Below are 19,361 nucleotides of genomic sequence, written 5' to 3'. Positions count from 1 at the left end.
CCCATGGAATGGTATCAAAAAGAAAAGGACATAAGCCGAAGGATACAGGTAGGAGTTTTAAATCGGATGGCTTGAGGAGAGATGGGAGTTTTAAAGGGGATTCGAGAGATACGTTTATTTTTACACAAAGAGGGGTTAATATCTGAAACAATCATAATGCAGGCGAGTGGGATTTATGTAAATTGGCAAGAGGTTTGGCATCGAGACTTTATGTTGTACAACTCTCTGACTCTAATACTCAGTAACTCTATTGCTATTCCACAGCACTAGCACTTCCAAGCATGTGATTTTCACAGTCCCTTTATTGTATAGAATGATGAAATTGTAATGTTTATGATCAGCAACATCTGTTAATTTCATTATACATATATGTGGGTTCCATTGCTGCAGTATTTAGCATTGCTATTGTTTTTTTGCAAGCTGTTGTTGCACAACAAAGTAGTCTATCTTCGACTGGAGGAACCAAAAGTAAAAATGCCAGGATCACGTTCACATAGTCATGGAAATGAATTTTGCATACTTCTTAAGTAATAGGTGCCTGGATCAATGTCAGCAGCATGGGATTGTGTGCTGGAGGAAGGATGAGGCGGCACAGTGGCGCAGTGGCAGAGTTGCTGCCTTACAGTGCCAGAGACCCAGGTTCGATCGTGACAACGGGTGCTGTCCGTACAGAGATTGCATGTTCTCCCTGTGACCGCATGGGTTTTCTCCAGCTGCTCAGGGTTCCTCCCACATCCCGAAGACGTGTGGGTTGTAGGCTAAATGGCTTCTGTAAATTGTCCCTAGTGTGTAGGATAGTACGTATGGGGTAGTAGTATGAATGTGTACAGAGTGGTTGTTGTCGGCATGGACTCGGCATGGAAGGGCCTGTTTCCACGCTGTATCTCCAAACTAAGCTGTGGAAAAACGTTGAATTTAAATCTGCATTGAATTAAATAATGTTGTAAAAAGAAATCTACTTATGATCTTTAGAAACACACTCATTGCAAATTCCACTGAACCAAAAGCCAAACCAACACCAATTAGCATGTAATTAATCTCAGATCGTGTCTATGTATTCCTGTTAGTTTATGTGGTTATAAAAGGATTAGATCATTTCAACACAGTTAAAATAATACAAAACACGTCATAAGTAGTGATGATATAAAATAGTGTATTCTCCAACTTACGACAAACAATTCCATGGGAAACGAAATAGTACAAGAAAATATTTAATAACTTATTTCATAGATTTTTTTTTCATTCTACATTCTGGGAAGAAGTGACTGATGTAACTACAGTGCAAATGCAATTTCAATCATAAAGATGAACCACTGGAATTTATAAAAAATAAAACCAAACCCAGTTGCTTCTCTGAAATGAGATTTGCATGTTCAAAACACATTATTGACATTCAACACTTGAGAAAGTGGCAATTTTTAATAAGGGGAGACAGGGGAAAAATAAAATCCAGATGTAAGCAACCTCACTGGAAAAATAATTTGAATATCTTATATTAAAGAAGCAGTTTTACACAAGCACACAAAGGTACAGCTCCAATGCAGTGTCTACTGAATTTTTACCAATCCTTTAAAATGATTTAAAATACATTTTCCTTAATGATGTTTTTGATGGTATCAAATACATGATATATTGAATTCCTTTGAGAAATATGTTTATTAGTGTGGGCAAATATGTAAACTGGGATCTGGGAACCTTAAGTTATCTCCAAAATTATCTGATTTCTCTATCACAGAGACTGGCCAGTTCTTGAATTAGGCACGTCTCATACTTAGTGCAGTTAAATGTCTTTTTTTTCCTATATTCATATCTATGTTGTATTTTATGAACAAATCGTACTGAAATCATTATAATTGTCTTCCATGTTAATATCCTTCACACAGTACAGCAAGGGTACCTCGAAATGTGTCAATAATTCCAGGAGGACCCTTCATTCTGACTTATGGGACCACTGTTGTACATCAAAATCCCATAAATAGCAATAAGAAATTGAATCAGTTAATCTGTCCTTGCGATATTCAAGAGGGAAATGTATTGCTCAGGGCAATGAATGAATTCCGTGATGCTTTTGAAATCGTGCCAAAAGATCTTTAACATTCATCATGAACCAATAGAATAAGTAGATAAGTAGTAGTCTGAAGAAGGGTGTCGACCTTTACGTCACCTATCCACATTCTCCAGAGATGCTGCCTGACCTGCTGCATTACTCCAGCACTTTGTGTCCTTTTGTATATTACCTGCATCAGCTGTTCTTTGTTTCTACAACAGTAGATTAAGCCTCGGTTTAATATTTCATCCAGAAAACTTCTCTTAAAACAATGTATGCCTTCATCAATACCATACCGTCTACATGACATGCTCAACTCATAAACTAGGACATAAGCCCATAATTTTCTATTTCAGAGGCACGGTTATAATTAACTAATTAACACTGAATCCTTGGAATACTTCTAATATGGAAGAAAATTTCCCAATGCTCGGTTGCTACATATTTATGGGGATAAGAAAAATATTTTATTCTCAGCTTAAAATACTGCATTTAGTCAAAACATATTTGGAAAGACGATACTATAAAGATATAAAGAAAAAGGGAAACACAAGGATCTGATGCTGGAAATTTGAACAAAACATAAATTGCTGGAGTAACTCAGCAAGTCAGCAGCTTCTATGGAGGGAATGTATGGGTGACATTTTGGTACTCAGACTGATTAGAATAGAGGGAGGAAACCTGAAATAGAGGTGGGGGCAGGATAAAGCCAAGCAAGAGGTAGGTGGACACTTGAGAGAGAGGTGTGAATGGAAGATAGGAAGACAATAGCTAGAAATAGAAATAAGACAAAAGGGTGTCAGTTAAGGAGAGAAGAGAAGTGAAATGTAAAGCCAGACGGAGGGATGGAGGTGGACGGGATGGGACATGGGTGGGAGGAAGAGGGGCGAGCTAGTGGGAGAAATGGGTGTGCACCGGTGGTGGGGATGGGGGGTATATAGGAAAGAGAGAGGGGAAGAGTGGGTTTACATAAAATTGGAGAATGCAATATTCATACAATCGATTTGTAAGCCGCCCAAGCGGAATATGAAGGGCTATTCCTCCAATTTGCGTGTGCTGTAATTCTGACAATGGAGGCCCAGAACAAAACAGTCGGTATGGGAAGGGGAAGTGGAGTTAAAATGGTTAGCAACTGGCCTTTGTAGACCAAGCACGAGGCAAAACAGTCGCCTAGTCTACACTTCATTTCACCGATTGAAGGAGGTTACATCAGGAGGACAAAGATGACAGGTGTTACATCTCCTGCAGTTGCATGGGAAGGTACCTGAGGAGGGGAGAGGCAGTTTGGGTGGAAAGGGATGAATAAAGCAGGGAGTTGCAGTGGGGGTGGTCTATGTGGAAATCGGAAAGGGGTGGAGATGGGAAGCTGTGTCTGGTGGTCAGATCACGTTGAAGATAGCAGAAATGTCAAAGAATGATGGGTTTGATGCAGAGGCTGGAGGGATGAAAGGCAAGGATCAAAGAACAGGGAGAATATATTTTTGAAGAAAATCACAATACATGCGGTGCTGGGTCGAAGGGCCAAATGGCCTCCTCCTGCACCTATTTTCTATGTTTCTATGCCATGTGCACATATAGTTTCAATGATGTTTAAAATTCTCAAATTTTCATTAACATTCCCGTTAAATAATTTTTGGGGTCTATCTAAAAAACTGATACTATGGAAGCTGGAAAATACAATATGCTACATTGTGCAGACTCCCAAAATAGACCCAGGTTATTCCCAACTCTGTCGTACTAGATTACTCATGGACAAAAAGAAATATTCGTGAGGAATATTCGTGAATATGTTCGTGAGGAATAACTCCTTGAGGAAGTTCACCATCCCCACGGACTCCTTGGAACCCCAGGTCCATGATCACTCAAAATTTTTAAAAGGAGCATTCGGGGTGGTATTGAGAATGTTGAGGCCATGCATTAGGAACACAAAGTTTTATATAAGCTTTGGTAAAAAACGCACTCCCTCATAAACTCACCTGTCCTGCCCTATTCATTATCCACCTCTTGCCCTATCCTTGAAAACGTCAGTAGTTAGCACTGGTCCCATTTACCATCTCAAAAAACTGGAGTAGAAGCAAGACATCCTCGATGCCTAGGACACTGGATGGAAAAATCAAATACTAGAGGACATAGTTTAAGATGAAATGGGCAACGTTTAAAGATGTGCGGGGGTAATGTTTTTTTTTAAACAGAGGGTTATGAGTGCCTGGAACTCACTGTCACAGCTGATGGTTGAGGCAGATATGATATTGGCATTTAAAAGGCTTTTGGATAGGCATATGGATATTCAGGAAATGGAGGGATATATAGATTATATGCAGGAAGACAGGAGATAGTCCTGGCATAATGTTCGACATTTACATTGTAGAACAAAGGGCCTGTTCTTGTGCTGTACTGTTCTATGTTCTGTGTTCATTGAGTTACTCCAGCACTTAAGTGTTTTTTTGATCAAGGTTCCAGCATCTGTGGTCTGGGAGTGACTAAGTGAACCTTCATTATGCTGATTATGAGAATAGCATGAATGGTCAACTCTGATCCCTAGCCTGAGGGGTAAATGGCATCCACCTATCCCATGGTAATATTACACAGGTTTTTGAGGTATGGAGCGGAATAGAAAGTTCATTAGTAACAACGTTTATGCACCTTTAACAGGAAGATCATTAAAGCTTAATGTAGATTTGAAAATTTGTGCACAAAATCGTGGTTAAAGTGACTGGTTTTAAGGAGCGTCCTTAAAGGAAGAAAGAGCTCTGTTACAATTAAATTACAATTGCAGGAGAAAGTAAATTGTATGATCCAGATTGGATTGATATTTGGGAACACGTTCTTATCAGATCTATCAACATTTGCAACTTCAGACTTTTCAACATGATTGACTCTTAATCGCCTCCTGAAACAGCCTATTTGGCATTGACAATAAATGTTCGCTGTCTACATAAAGTAGACATTTATCCTGCAAGATTCTAAAAATCAAACTGCTCGAGTCATAACTAAAAATCAGTGATACTGTCGTTGATCATCCCTGCAGATGATATTTTCACCCTTGGCTATTACTTCGCTGACTTGACAATTACAAGATCCCACAAGAAGTGCAATGATTTGGCAGCCAACAACTTAAAGGGGAAATTATTCATTTGTTTTGGATGGGACATGCTGGAAAAAATCTTGATCAAAGGATTGTAACTATCAGCCTCCTGCCCATTTTGGTACCAGTTATTGTGGTGTTTGAAGGGTAGGAGGGTGGCAGTTTTTTTGAGTGAGCATCTCTGGAGAATTTGCACGGGATAGCCCAGCTGTTGGGGGTTGTGCAGTAGAAAACAGAAACAGAATATGGATACGGGAAGTTTCGAGTTGGGACCCTTCTTGAGACTCAGATACTGGCCCACTGTGTTTCTCCAGAACTTTGTGCTTTATGCTCAAGATTTCAGGGTGTGCAGTTGCTTGTGTCTAGTCAGTGAGGGAGCAGTGATGTGAACTGCAGATGCTGGTTTACACCGAAGAAAGACACAAAATGCTGGAGTAACTCAGCGGGACAGGCAGCATCTCTGGAGAGAAAAAAGAATGGGTGAAGGTTCGAGTCGAGACCTTTCTTCAGAGGGAGCAGTGATGGTCTCCTCTCTCTCTACCAGCAGAAGTTGTGAGGCTCCATTTGCCTCCGGTATCCTCTCAGCCCTCCAGCTCCGATGTCGGCCCAGCTTGAGGGGCGGATCTGCGGCCCCAACCCAAGGCCCTTCCCCGTGCCCCTTTCCCAGCCCCCCATCCCCAGCCTCCCTTCCACAGGCCCTTCCCCAGCCCCCCATCCCCAGCCCCCCTTCCACAGGCCCTTCCTCAGCCCCCCATCCCCAGCCCCCCTTCCACAGGCCCTTCCCCAGCCCCAGCCCCCCATCCCCAGCCCCCCATCCCCAGCCCCCCATCCCCAGCCCCAGCCCAAGGCCCTTCCCCGGGCCCCTTCCCCCCATCCCCAGCCCCCATCCCCAGCCCCCCATCCCCAGCCCCCAATCCACAGGCCCTTCCCCAGCCCCCCTTCTACAGGCCCTTCCTCAGCCTCCCTTCCCCAGCCCCCAATCCACAGGCCCTTCCCCAGCCCCCCATCCCCAGCCCCCCTTCTACAGGCCCTTCCTCAGCCCCCCATCCCCAGCCCCCCTTCTACAGGCCCTTCCTCAGCCCCCCATCCCCAGCCCCCCTTCTACAGGCCCTTCCTCAGCCCCCCATCCCCAGCCCCCCTTCTACAGGGCCTTCCCCAGCCCCCCATCCCCAGCCCCCCATCCCCCCTTCCCCATCCCCCCTTCCCCAGCCCCCCTTCTACAGGCCCTTCCTCAGCCCCCCTTCCCCTTACCCCTTCCCCCTTCCCCTTACCCCTTCCCCCTAACCCAGCGCCCTTCCCCTTGCCCCTTCCCCTTCCCCAGGCCGCAGACGGGCTCCCCGCAGCCTGTCAGAGCAGCACCGGCCCGCAGCCCCGGCCTATTCCCCCCCCGGATCCCGCTGCTCACAGCTCAGCCCCGGTACCTTTCATCGAAGTATCGGATCAGCAGCCAGACGATGAGGGGCAGGTTGTCCCTCTCGTTGTAGGTGGGCAGCAGCACCGAGTACTTGTCGCCCGCTCCCTGCTTCACGGCGCCCTCTCCACTTGCCATGTTGGAGGATCCGACAGGAAGCTGGTGCTTCACCCAAAACAAACCCTCCAGCTGCAGCTGCTCCAGTGAAGTGTTCCGTCCGCCTGGCTGCTAATGTCTGAGCTTCTACAAATCCAACCTTGTCAACTCAAGAAGGCTCCCAAACACACAATGTCACCTGCCTGTCAGAGTGAGGCCAAATTCAGATTGGAGGGACAGGGCCTCATATTTCGCTTGGGCAGCTTACACCCCAGGCGGTATGAACATTGTTTTCTCTAACTTCAACCTCACTCTCCTGATTAGTTTCACTGTCCTGATCAATTTTACTGATTGAACGTATTTATTCAGTCTGAAGAAGAGTCTCGACCCGAAACGTCACCCATTCCTTCTCTCCTGAGATGCTGCCTGACCTGCTGAGTTACTCCAGCATTTTGTGAATAAATACCTTCGATTTGTACCAGCATCTGCAGTTATTTTCTTACACTCATTTTACTGATTGTATGCCTCGTTGTCACTTTCCCCTCGGCCAACAACGAATCATTCTATATTTCCTTGAGCAGCGCCGGCTTTGATCCGTCGTTTTCACACCTTCCCCTTCCATTTCTCTCGACTCCCTCTCCCCTGACTCTGAGTCTGAAGAAGGGCCTCGACCCAAAACATTACCCATTCCTTCTTTCCAGAGATACTGCCTGACCCGCTGAGTTACCCCAGCATTTTGTGGTTTAAAAAAAAATGTAAAACAGCATTTACAGTTCCTTGCTTCTACTATTGTAAACTCAGGCCTGCCTTGACATGACACGTTAAGGCAAGCCTCAACAGTTTCCAGCAGGAAAACCAGCTTTATGTACAGGATCAGCCTTGAATTGACAATAAAATATGCTTTTGATCAAGGTTCCAGCACGTGCAGTTAGTTCCTTGTGCATTTTCCTTTGAGAGTCCTGCACCAATGACAATGGTATTCTATGGTGAGGGATGCTTAAAGTAACAAGAGTTCCTGTCAACAGTATGTGGTAACCAGATATCCATTAGCTCCGAGTGTAAAATAGGATTGAAAGGAAAGGTAACATTCTTGAATGAGCATAAAATTTAAACACAGAAGCAGGCTATTGTCTCTAACCAGCCTGTACTGATATCTATGCTCCTCATTAGTCTCCATTTCCCCAGCAGCCCTTCTGTTTAATTTGCATGTGCACCTTAAATGCACCCATGTTATTACTTTCCATATGGCAGAAAGTCCACATTTTAGCCACTCTGCAGGCAAATTTATTTGCTACTGTAGCGACCATAGAGAATGGTCCAGGTCGTCGAACCCTCGGATTGGCCAGCGAGGTCACGTGGGAACGCGACCATAGGGATTGGTCCAGAGAGCGACATCGCTGATTGGCCAGCGATGTCATGTGCGCGTTTGGCGCCCGATTTAGTCAGTTCGGCGAAGTCTTCAAGGAAGACAGTAAGTTTGTATTGGTTGTCCCTTACCTTGTTGTTTAACTCTGTATTCGAATATTGCGGCTGCAATAAACTCCTCTTACAACCAACAAGTTTCGGACTCGCTATATTGGTGACCCCGACGTGATCTGGACGATCACCGACTGAGCAGGAACCCGACGCCTCGTTGACGATGACCGAGCAGGGCACACCGGAGTCAAGCGCGGCAGGCGTTCATCTACCGTTGTTTTGGACGCACGCACCGCAAGCTTGGTTTATCCACGCCGAGGCTCAATTTCATATAAAGAAGGTGTCGGACGAATCCACGAAGTACTTCTACCTCGTCAGCGCTCTATCGCCGGACACAACCAAGCGCGTGATGCGGTTCATCGTGAATCCACCTGCGGAAAACAAGTACGAGGCCATGAAGAAAGTATTACTGCGAACCTTCGGGTTTAATAAGCATGGCGGTGCGGCAAAACTTCTGCACCTACCGGATCTTGGAGACCAACTGCCTTCAGTCCTCATGGCCGAAATGATGATGCTAGCCGGTGAGCATACGGATTGCCCTATGTTCGAACAGGCATTCCGCGAGAAACTTCCCGAGGATGTCCGACTGCTGCTCACGGATTGTTCTTTTAAGGACCCCGAAGCATATGCAGCGAAAGCGGACGCGCTCATAGCGGCAAAAAACAAGGCAAGTGGTTCGATCAACAAAGTCTCGACATCAGTGACCACGCCACAGCGACGGCAAGATGGCGCCACGTCTCCCGCCAATTCTCCGAAAGCCCGCCAAAAAGATCCGCACAAGCGCGGCTGGTGCTATTATCACCTACGATGGGGTAACGGATCCCGCAACTGTCGTTTGCCTTGTACCTTCGCGGGAAATGCCTCGGCCGATCGTACATAGGGGCAGTTACGATTGGCCAGAACCGGCGCCTCTATGTCCATGATCGATTCACGGACACAGAATTTTTGGTAGACACGGGAGCCATCGTCAGCATAGTGCCGCCGACCGACCTCGAAACCAGATCGGGTAAGACAGGTCCCACCCTCATCGCGATTAATGGCAGCCCAATTCGCACTTTCGGTACACGGAAGATGTCCCTTGTGTTAGGCCTCCGCACGTACGAATGGCCATTCATCATAGCCGACGTCAAACAAGCGATCCTGGGCGCAGATTTTCTCTGGGTCCGCGGTAACGACCTCCGACCCTCTGCCGAAGATGAGCACGTCGCTCCGACAATCGCCTCCTCGCCCAGCCCTACTGTCCAGGCCGTCGTCGCGGCCCCCGACTCGTATGCTGCGATTCTGGCAGAGTTTCCAGAGCTGCTCGTCCAACGTTTTGACACACCTTCGGCTAAGCACGGTGTGGTCCATCACATCCGCACCGAAGGCCCTCCCGTTTTCGCTCGGGCCAGGAGACTACCACCAGACAAACTGGTGGTGGCAAGGGCGGAGTTCAGGAAGATGGAAGAAATGGGAATTGTCCGTCAGTCTGACAGCCCGTGGGCCTCGCCGTTACACATGGTCTCCAAGGCATCTGGGGGGTGGAGACCATGTGGCGATTATCGGCGTCTCAATGCTGTCACCACGGCTGATCGCTACCCCATACCGCACCTACAGGATTTTTCATCTGGGCTGGAAGGAGCGGTGGTGTTTTCCAAAATCGATTTGGTGCGAGGATACCATCAGATTCCGGTGCGACCGGAGGACATACAGAAAACTGCAACTATTACTCCGTTCGGGTTGTTTGAATGGTTGCGTATGCCTTTCGGTTTAAAGAACGTGGCACAGGCTTTCCAGCGACTGATGGACCGCGTGGGCCGGGGTTTACCCTTTTTGTTTATTTATTTAGACGACATCCTGGTCGCCAGCCCCTCAGTGCAGGAACACCAGGCCCATTTGCGGACCGTGTTCCAACGGCTCCAAGACCACGGGCTCATTATCCAACCCTCCAAATGTCAATTCGGCCTTCCTGCCCTTGATTTTCTAGGGCACAGAATTACCCCTGCCGGCACCTCCCCTTTGCCCGAGAAGGTGGAGGCTATCCGGGCATTTCCCAGGCCCACCACAGTAAAAGGGCTGCAGGAGTTCGTAGGCATGGTTAATTTCTACCATAGGTTCGTTCCGGCAGCGGCGCGAGTCATGCGCCCACTTTTCCAATGCCTTGCAGGGAATCCGGTAGAGTTGTTGTGGTCCCCGACCGCAGAGTCGGCTTTTACAGCAGCTAAGGCAGCCTTGGCAGACGCCACCATGTTGGTCCATCCGAGCCCCTCCGCCCCCACGGCCCTGACGGTTGACGCCTCTGACGTGGCGGTGGGCGGGGTTCTGGAGCAGCAGGTCGGTGGCCGTTGGCAGCCTTTAGCGTTTTTCAGCCGGCAACTAAATTCGGCTGAGCTGAAGTATAGCGCATTTGACCGAGAGCTTCTGGCTCTCTATTTAGCTGTTCGTCACTTCAGGTACTTCCTCGAGGGCCGCCCATTTGTGGCATTTACGGACCACAAGCCATTAACATTTGCTTTTTTGAAATTGTCTGACCCATGGTCGGCCCGCCAGCAGCGGCACCTGACTGCTATCTCCGAATTTACCACCGCCCTGTCTAGACCTGCTTTTCCCCCTATTTTGGCGGTGGACTGCGAAGTGGATCCCCAGGAGCTTGCGGAGGCACAGCTCCTAGCGGATACCGTTTCGGCTTACCGGTCCACCACTTCGGGATTGAAGTTGGCCCAGGTAGCTTGTGGGTCGGAGGGCACGAAAGTCTGGTGCGATGTTTCTCTTCCCCGTCCCAGGCCTGTAGTACCGCCCTCCCTTCAGCGCCGGGTTTTCGATGCCATTCATGGGCTGGCGCACCCGTCCATCCGCTCCACCTCTGCCTTGGTAGCAGCGAGGTTTGTCTGGCATGGCCTGCGGAAACAGGTAGCGGGGTGGGCACGTTCCTGCGTGCCCTGTCAGACCGCTAAAGTCCAGCGCCACGTCCAGCCGCCCGTACAGGATTTCGAGGTCCCGGCTGTTCGTTTTTTCCACATCCACGTGGATTTGGTCGGGCCTTTGCCTTCCTCCCGGGGCTACACCCACCTCCTCACGGTGGTGGATCGGTTCACCCGGTGGCCAGAGGCTTTCCCATTGTTTGATATTTCATCAGCGTCTTGTGCTAGGACTTTGGCCCTTCATTGGGTAGCTCGTTTCGGGGTCCCGGCAGTTATTACCACTGACAGAGGGCCACAGTTCACTTCGTCCCTCTGGGCCGCGCTGGCAGAACTGTACGGGTCCAAGTTACAACCCACGACTGCATATCACCCCCAGGCAAATGGACTCGTAGAAAGGTTCCACCGCCAACTTAAGGCGTCCCTCAGTGCAAGGCTTGAAGGCCCGGACTGGGTAGACCAACTCCCTTGGGTTCTTTTGGGCATCCGGACTGCTCCTAAGCCAGATCTCGGTGCGTCGTCCGCAGAGCTAGTATATGGCTCGACACTTCGAGTACCCGGAGATCTGTTTCCGGACCCTTCAGACCTGCTGCCTACAGTCCCATCAGTGTTAGCATCTCTCCGGGAACGGGTGGGCTCCCTGGCTCCAGTTCCGACTTCACGTCATGGGTGTCCCATGGTACACGAACCGTCTTCCCTGAAGGACTGTGAGTTTGTTTTTCTGCGTAAAGATGCCCATCGCGCCCCGTTGCAGAGGGTCTATCAAGGGCCGTTCCGGGTTTTACGTAAGGGAACGGCTACCTTCACCTTAGACATGTGCGGCAAGAGTGAGCTCGTCTCGGTGTCCCGGCTCAAACATGCCCATTTGGATCCGGATCAACCAGTCCTGGTCGGTCAAACCCCTAGGAGAGGCCGACCTCCGTTAGTTCCGCTCAGTACGGGACCCCCCGTTCCGACAGTTCCTCCAGGACCCCCCGTTCCGGCAGTCCCTCCAGGACCCCCCGTTCCGGTAGTTCCTCCAGAACCTCTCGTTCCGGCTGTTCCGCCAAGTCCGGAACCTCCGGCTCCTGTGGTTCAGGCTGTCCCTCTCCGTACTCGTTATGGTCGCGAAATCCGGCTCCCTGCTAGGTTCCGCACCTCGGGTTCTGGGGGGGGTCATGTAGCGACCATAGAGAATGGTCCAGGTCGTCGAACCCTCGGATTGGCCAGCGAGGTCACGTGGGAACGCGACCATAGGGATTGGTCCAGAGAGCGACATCGCTGATTGGCCAGCGATGTCATGTGCGCGTTTGGCGCCCGATTTAGTCAGTTCGGCGAAGTCTTCAAGGAAGACAGTAAGTTTGTATTGGTTGTCCCTTACCTTGTTGTTTAACTCTGTATTCGAATATTGCGGCTGCAATAAACTCCTCTTACAACCAACAAGTTTCGGACTCGCTATATTGGTGACCCCGACGTGATCTGGACGATCACCGACTGAGCAGGAACCCGACGCCTCGTTGACGATGACCGAGCAGGGCACACCGGAGTCAAGCGCGGCAGGCGTTCATCTACCGTTGTTTTGGACGCACGCACCGCAAGCTTGGTTTATCCACGCCGAGGCTCAATTTCATATAAAGAAGGTGTCGGACGAATCCACGAAGTACTTCTACCTCGTCAGCGCTCTATCGCCGGACACAACCAAGCGCGTGATGCGGTTCATCGTGAATCCACCTGCGGAAAACAAGTACGAGGCCATGAAGAAAGTATTACTGCGAACCTTTGGGTTTAATAAGCATGGCGGTGCGGCAAAACTTCTGCACCTACCGGATCTTGGAGACCAACTGCCTTCAGTCCTCATGGCCGAAATGATGATGCTAGCCGGTGAGCATACGGATTGCCCTATGTTCGAACAGGCATTCCGCGAGAAACTTCCCGAGGATGTCCGACTGCTGCTCACGGATTGTTCTTTTAAGGACCCCGAAGCATATGCAGCGAAAGCGGACGCGCTCATAGCGGCAAAAAACAAGGCAAGTGGTTCGATCAACAAAGTCTCGACATCAGTGACCACGCCACAGCGACGGCAAGATGGCGCCACGTCTCCCGCCAATTCTCCGAAAGCCCGCCAAAAAGATCCGCACAAGCGCGGCTGGTGCTATTATCACCTACGATGGGGTAACGGATCCCGCAACTGTCGTTTGCCTTGTACCTTCACGGGAAATGCCTCGGCCGATCGTACATAGGGGCAGTTACGATTGGCCAGAACCGGCGCCTCTATGTCCATGATCGATTCACGGACACAGAATTTTTGGTAGACACGGGAGCCATCGTCAGCATAGTGCCGCCGACCGACCTCGAAACCAGATCGGGTAAGACAGGTCCCACCCTCATCGCGATTAATGGCAGCCCAATTCGCACTTTCGGTACACGGAAGATGTCCCTTGTGTTAGGCCTCCGCACGTACGAATGGCCATTCATCATAGCTGACGTCAAACAAGCGATCCTGGGCGCAGATTTTCTCTGGGTCCGCGGTAACGACCTCCGACCCTCTGCCGAAGATGAGCACGTCGCTCCGACAATCGCCTCCTCGCCCAGCCCTACTGTCCAGGCCGTCGTCGCGGCCCCCGACTCGTATGCTGCGATTCTGGCAGAGTTTCCAGAGCTGCTCGTCCAACGTTTTGACACACCTTCGGCTAAGCACGGTGTGGTCCATCACATCCGCACCGAAGGCCCTCCCGTTTTCGCTCGGGCCAGGAGACTACCGCCAGACAAACTGGTGGTGGCAAGGGCGGAGTTCAGGAAGATGGAAGAAATGGGAATTGTCCGTCAGTCTGACAGCCCGTGGGCCTCGCCGTTACACATGGTCTCCAAGGCATCTGGGGGGTGGAGACCATGTGGCGATTATCGGCGTCTCAATGCTGTCACCACGGCTGATCGCTACCCCATACCGCACCTACAGGATTTTTCATCTGGGCTGGAAGGAGCGGTGGTGTTTTCCAAAATCGATTTGGTGCGAGGATACCATCAGATTCCGGTGCGACCGGAGGACATACAGAAAACTGCAACTATTACTCCGTTCGGGTTGTTTGAATGGTTGCGTATGCCTTTCGGTTTAAAGAACGTGGCACAGGCTTTCCAGCGACTGATGGACCGCGTGGGCCGGGGTTTACCCTTTTTGTTTATTTATTTAGACGACATCCTGGTCGCCAGCCCCTCAGTGCAGGAACACCAGGCCCATTTGCGGACCGTGTTCCAACGGCTCCAAGACCACGGGCTCATTATCCAACCCTCCAAATGTCAATTCGGCCTTCCTGCCCTTGATTTTCTAGGGCACAGAATTACCCCTGCCGGCACCTCCCCTTTGCCCGAGAAGGTGGAGGCTATCCGGGCATTTCCCAGGCCCACCACAGTAAAAGGGCTGCAGGAGTTCGTAGGCATGGTTAATTTCTACCATAGGTTCGTTCCGGCAGCGGCGCGAGTCATGCGCCCACTTTTCCAATGCCTTGCAGGGAATCCGGTAGAGTTGTTGTGGTCCCCGACCGCAGAGTCGGCTTTTACAGCAGCTAAGGCAGCCTTGGCAGACGCCACCATGTTGGTCCATCCGAGCCCCTCCGCCCCCACGGCCCTGACGGTTGACGCCTCTGACGTGGCGGTGGGCGGGGTTCTGGAGCAGCAGGTCGGTGGCCGTTGGCAGCCTTTAGCGTTTTTCAGCCGGCAACTAAATTCGGCTGAGCTGAAGTATAGCGCATTTGACCGAGAGCTTCTGGCTCTCTATTTAGCTGTTCGTCACTTCAGGTACTTCCTCGAGGGCCGCCCATTTGTGGCATTTACGGACCACAAGCCATTAACATTTGCTTTTTTGAAATTGTCTGACCCATGGTCGGCCCGCCAGCAGCGGCACCTGACTGCTATCTCCGAATTTACCACCGCCCTGTCTAGACCTGCTTTTCCCCCTATTTTGGCGGTGGACTGCGAAGTGGATCCCCAGGAGCTTGCGGAGGCACAGCTCCTAGCGGATACCGTTTCGGCTTACCGGTCCACCACTTCGGGATTGAAGTTGGCCCAGGTAGCTTGTGGGTCGGAGGGCACGAAAGTCTGGTGCGATGTTTCTCTTCCCCATCCCAGGCCTGTAGTACCGCCCTCCCTTCAGCGCCGGGTTTTCGATGCCATTCATGGGCTGGCGCACCCGTCCATCCGCTCCACCTCTGCCTTGGTAGCAGCGAGGTTTGTCTGGCATGGCCTGCGGAAACAGGTAGCGGGGTGGGCACGTTCCTGCGTGCCCTGTCAGACCGCTAAAGTCCAGCGCCACGTCCAGCCGCCCGTACAGGATTTCGAGGTCCCGGCTGTTCGTTTTTTCCACATCCACGTGGATTTGGTCGGGCCTTTGCCTTCCTCCCGGGGCTACACCCACCTCCTCACGGTGGTGGATCGGTTCACCCGGTGGCCAGAGGCTTTCCCATTGTTTGATATTTCATCAGCGTCTTGTGCTAGGACTTTGGCCCTTCATTGGGTAGCTCGTTTCGGGGTCCCGGCAGTTATTACCACTGACAGAGGGCCACAGTTCACTTCGTCCCTCTGGGCCGCGCTGGCAGAACTGTACGGGTCCAAGTTACAACCCACGACTGCATATCACCCCCAGGCAAATGGACTCGTAGAAAGGTTCCACCGCCAACTTAAGGCGTCCCTCAGTGCAAGGCTTGAAGGCCCGGACTGGGTAGACCAACTCCCTTGGGTTCTTTTGGGCATCCGGACTGCTCCTAAGCCAGATCTCGGTGCGTCGTCCGCAGAGCTAGTATATGGCTCGACACTTCGAGTACCCGGAGATCTGTTTCCGGACCCTTCAGACCTGCTGCCTACAGTCCCATCAGTGTTAGCATCTCTCCGGGAACGGGTGGGCTCCCTGGCTCCAGTTCCGACTTCACGTCATGGGTGTCCCATGGTACACGAACCGTCTTCCCTGAAGGACTGTGAGTTTGTTTTTCTGCGTAAAGATGCCCATCGCGCCCCGTTGCAGAGGGTCTATCAAGGGCCGTTCCGGGTTTTACGTAAGGGAACGGCTACCTTCACCTTAGACATGTGCGGCAAGAGTGAGCTCGTCTCGGTGTCCCGGCTCAAACATGCCCATTTGGACCCGGATCAACCAGTCCTGGTCGGTCAAACCCCTAGGAGAGGCCGACCTCCGTTAGTTCCGCTCAGTACGGGACCCCCCGTTCCGACAGTTCCTCCAGGACCCCCCGTTCCGGCAGTCCCTCCAGGACCCCCCGTTCCGGTAGTTCCTCCAGAACCTCTCGTTCCGGCTGTTCCGCCAAGTCCGGAACCTCCGGCTCCTGTGGTTCAGGCTGTCCCTCTCCGTACTCGTTATGGTCGCGAAATCCGGCTCCCTGCTAGGTTCCGCACCTCGGGTTCTGGGGGGGGTCATGTAGCGACCATAGAGAATGGTCCAGGTCGTCGAACCCTCGGATTGGCCAGCGAGGTCACGTGGGAACGCGACCATAGGGATTGGTCCAGAGAGCGACATCGCTGATTGGCCAGCGATGTCATGTGCGCGTTTGGCGCCCGATTTAGTCAGTTCGGCGAAGTCTTCAAGGAAGACAGTAAGTTTGTACTGGTTGTCCCTTACCTTGTTGTTTAACTCTGTATTCGAATATTGCGGCTGCAATAAACTCCTCTTACAACCAACAAGTTTCGGACTCGCTATACTACTATCCTTTTTATTCACTTTTCATGTTGCTATTAAGATGAGAATTTATTGTCTTTGCAAGGCAGCAGCGAACTAACTGCTCTCTATTAGGGAATCACACAAGGCTGTTGTGGCGAGGGTTCCAGGATTTAGATCCAGCAATGTTGCAAAACTGACAATAAATTTTCAAGTTGCATGATTTGTGTCCTTATGCAAGTGAATCCTTTATTAATTTCTTATAAGGCCACAAGTGTGGGAGGTGCTGACAAAGTAGCCCAGATTCATAACTCCAATTAATTTTTGAATTAATGCATACTGCAGTCACAATGTAGAGATGAGAGGAGTAAATGCTTAATGTAAAGATGGGGTAGCATTTAAGTTGACATTTTGTGACATTTCTACCACCTTCAACATGATCCCACCACCAGTCATTTCTTTCTTTTCCCATCCCTTTCCACAGACTACACTCCCACAGCTCCTTGGTTCACTCATCCCTTTTTACTCAGTTCAGTTCAGTTCAGTTCAGTTTAGAAACATAGAAAATAGGTGCTGGAGTAGGCCATTCGGCCCTTCGAGCCAGCACCGCCATCCAATATGAATATGGCTGATCATCCTAAATCAGTACCCCGTTCCTGCTTTCTCCCCATATCCCTTGATTTCGTTAGCCCTAAGAGCTATATCTAACTCTCTCTTGAAAACATCCAGTGAATTGGCCTCCACTGCCTTCTGTGGCACAGAATTCCACAGATTCCCAACTCTCTGGGTGAAAAGGTTTTTCCTCATCTCAGTCCTAAATGGCCTACCCCTTATTCTTAAACTGTGACCCCTGGTTCTGGATTCCCCCAACATCCTGCATCTAGCCTGTCCAATTCCTTAAGAATTGTATACTGGTTGAACGCTAGGGGCATGGCTGCGTTCTGCAGCTGCGGCTCACCGGCAGTCTCTCTGTCTTTTTTTTGTTTTTTGTCTATTGTTATCGTTTAAATGTATCTTTTGATTTATTTTTAACTCTGTATATGTGGGGGGTGTTGGGGGGGGTGGGGGAAACCTTTTTTTCCAATCTCCTCCTCAACGGAGATGCGACCTTTACCGTGTCGTATCTCCGTTCGCGCTACGGCCTAACACCGTGGAGTCGGCGGCCTCCAGCTGGGATCGACCTTGAAGACTCCGGTCGCAGGGCCTGGACTTACCATCTCGGAGGCTTCGGCCGTGGGCCCTGCAGACCGCAACATCGGGAGTTCGCAGGTCCCTGGCTGGCGACCGGCTTTCGGGAGCTCCAGCTGTAGCAGCTTAGACCGCCCCGAAGCGCGAGGTTTGATTGACCCGCTCGCAGGCCCCTCGACGCGCTGCATGGCCTGGCCGCGGCACTTCCCATCGCCTGGTGGGGGCTCAGGACCTTCATCGGCCTGCTCGGCTCGGCACTGGGACTTTCCATCGCCCGGTGGGGGCTTCAAAAGTTGGGAGCCTCGATCGCCTCGTGGCACCACGGGAGAAGAATGAGGAGGAGATAAGACTTTTCTTTGCCTTCCATCACAGTGAGGGTGTGCCTGGAGCAATCACTGTAATGGCTGTTTGTGTTAAAATTGTAATTGTGTGTCTTGTGTTCTTTATTGTCTACTGCCGGACCCTGACGTGAGAGGACGCTGGCGCTATTTGTTCGCCGCTTCTCCGTCAGGACAGTTCGTTTGTTTGTTTTTATGTCTTGACTGTATTGTAAAGCGTCTTTGAGCATTTGGAAAAGCGCTATAAAAAATAAATGTTTATTATTATTATTATTATTATATGTTTCTATAAGATCCCCTCTCATCCTTCTAAATTCTAGTGAATATAAGCCCAGTTTAGTTTATTGATACTTGAAAAGCTTTTATTGCGTGCTAACTAGTCAGCTGAAAGACAATTCATGATTATAATCGATCCTTTTACAATGTATAGATACATGATAAGGGAATAACGTTTAGTGCAAAGTAAAGCCAGCAAAGCCCCACCCCATCAAAACTTCTCCCTCCCCAGGTATTTTCCCCTGCAACAATAGGAGCTGTAATACCTGACCCTACTCCTCCTCCCTTACCTCCATCCAGGGATCCCAGCAGCCCCTCCAGGTGATATAGATGTTCACATGCACCTCTTCAAACTTCATCTACTTCGTTCGGTGCTCCTGATGTGACCTCCTTGACATTGGTGAGACCAAATGCTCACTCGGCAACCGTTTCACTGAATACTTGCGCCCCTTCCACCAAGACCTCCTGGATCTTCTGATTGCTAACCATTTTGATTCCCCCCTCCCATTCCCATAGCAATCTTTCTGTTCTTGGTCTTCATCAGGTTGAAGTTACACGTAATGAAGAATGAATTCTTTAATTTCTCTTTTCCCTGGTCACTCATCCACACAAGCGATATAGTATTATATCATATCTCTGACTTGTGCCTTTTACATGGCAAAATGGTCTTGGTAGACACAAAAAGCTGGAGTAACTCAGCGGGTCAGACAGCATCTCTGGAGAAAAGGAATAGGTGCCGTTTCAGGTCGAGACCCTTCTTCAGACTGAGTCAGGGGAAAGGGAAACGAGAGATATAGACGGTGATATAGAGAGAGATAGAACAAATGAGTGAAAGATATGCACAAAAATAACTACGATAAAGGAAACAGGCCACAAAATGGTCTTGGAAGATAAGTCCATAACTGCACCACATGC

At 50.2% G+C, this 19,361-nt stretch overlaps 1 protein-coding gene across 1 annotated transcript in view; it reads right to left on the bottom strand.

Moving 5' to 3' along the window:
* dpm1 (dolichyl-phosphate mannosyltransferase subunit 1, catalytic) overlaps nucleotides 1–6,846 on the bottom strand; it is a 54,555-nt gene extending 47,709 nt beyond the window's left edge. Inside the window, exon 1 of the mRNA XM_078418997.1 lies at nucleotides 6,554–6,846. Within this exon, the coding sequence (XP_078275123.1) occupies nucleotides 6,554–6,681 (128 nt within the window). The 5' untranslated portion in view covers nucleotides 6,682–6,846. The remainder of the gene's footprint in view (nucleotides 1–6,553) is intronic.
* Between the last annotated feature and the right edge of the window lie 12,515 nt (nucleotides 6,847–19,361).

The sequence above is a fragment of the Rhinoraja longicauda genome, chromosome 22, assembly GCF_053455715.1.
Source record: "Rhinoraja longicauda isolate Sanriku21f chromosome 22, sRhiLon1.1, whole genome shotgun sequence".
In the NCBI taxonomy this organism is placed as follows: domain Eukaryota; kingdom Metazoa; phylum Chordata; class Chondrichthyes; order Rajiformes; family Arhynchobatidae; genus Rhinoraja; species Rhinoraja longicauda.
This window is presented reverse-complemented; position numbering and strand designations above follow the sequence as displayed.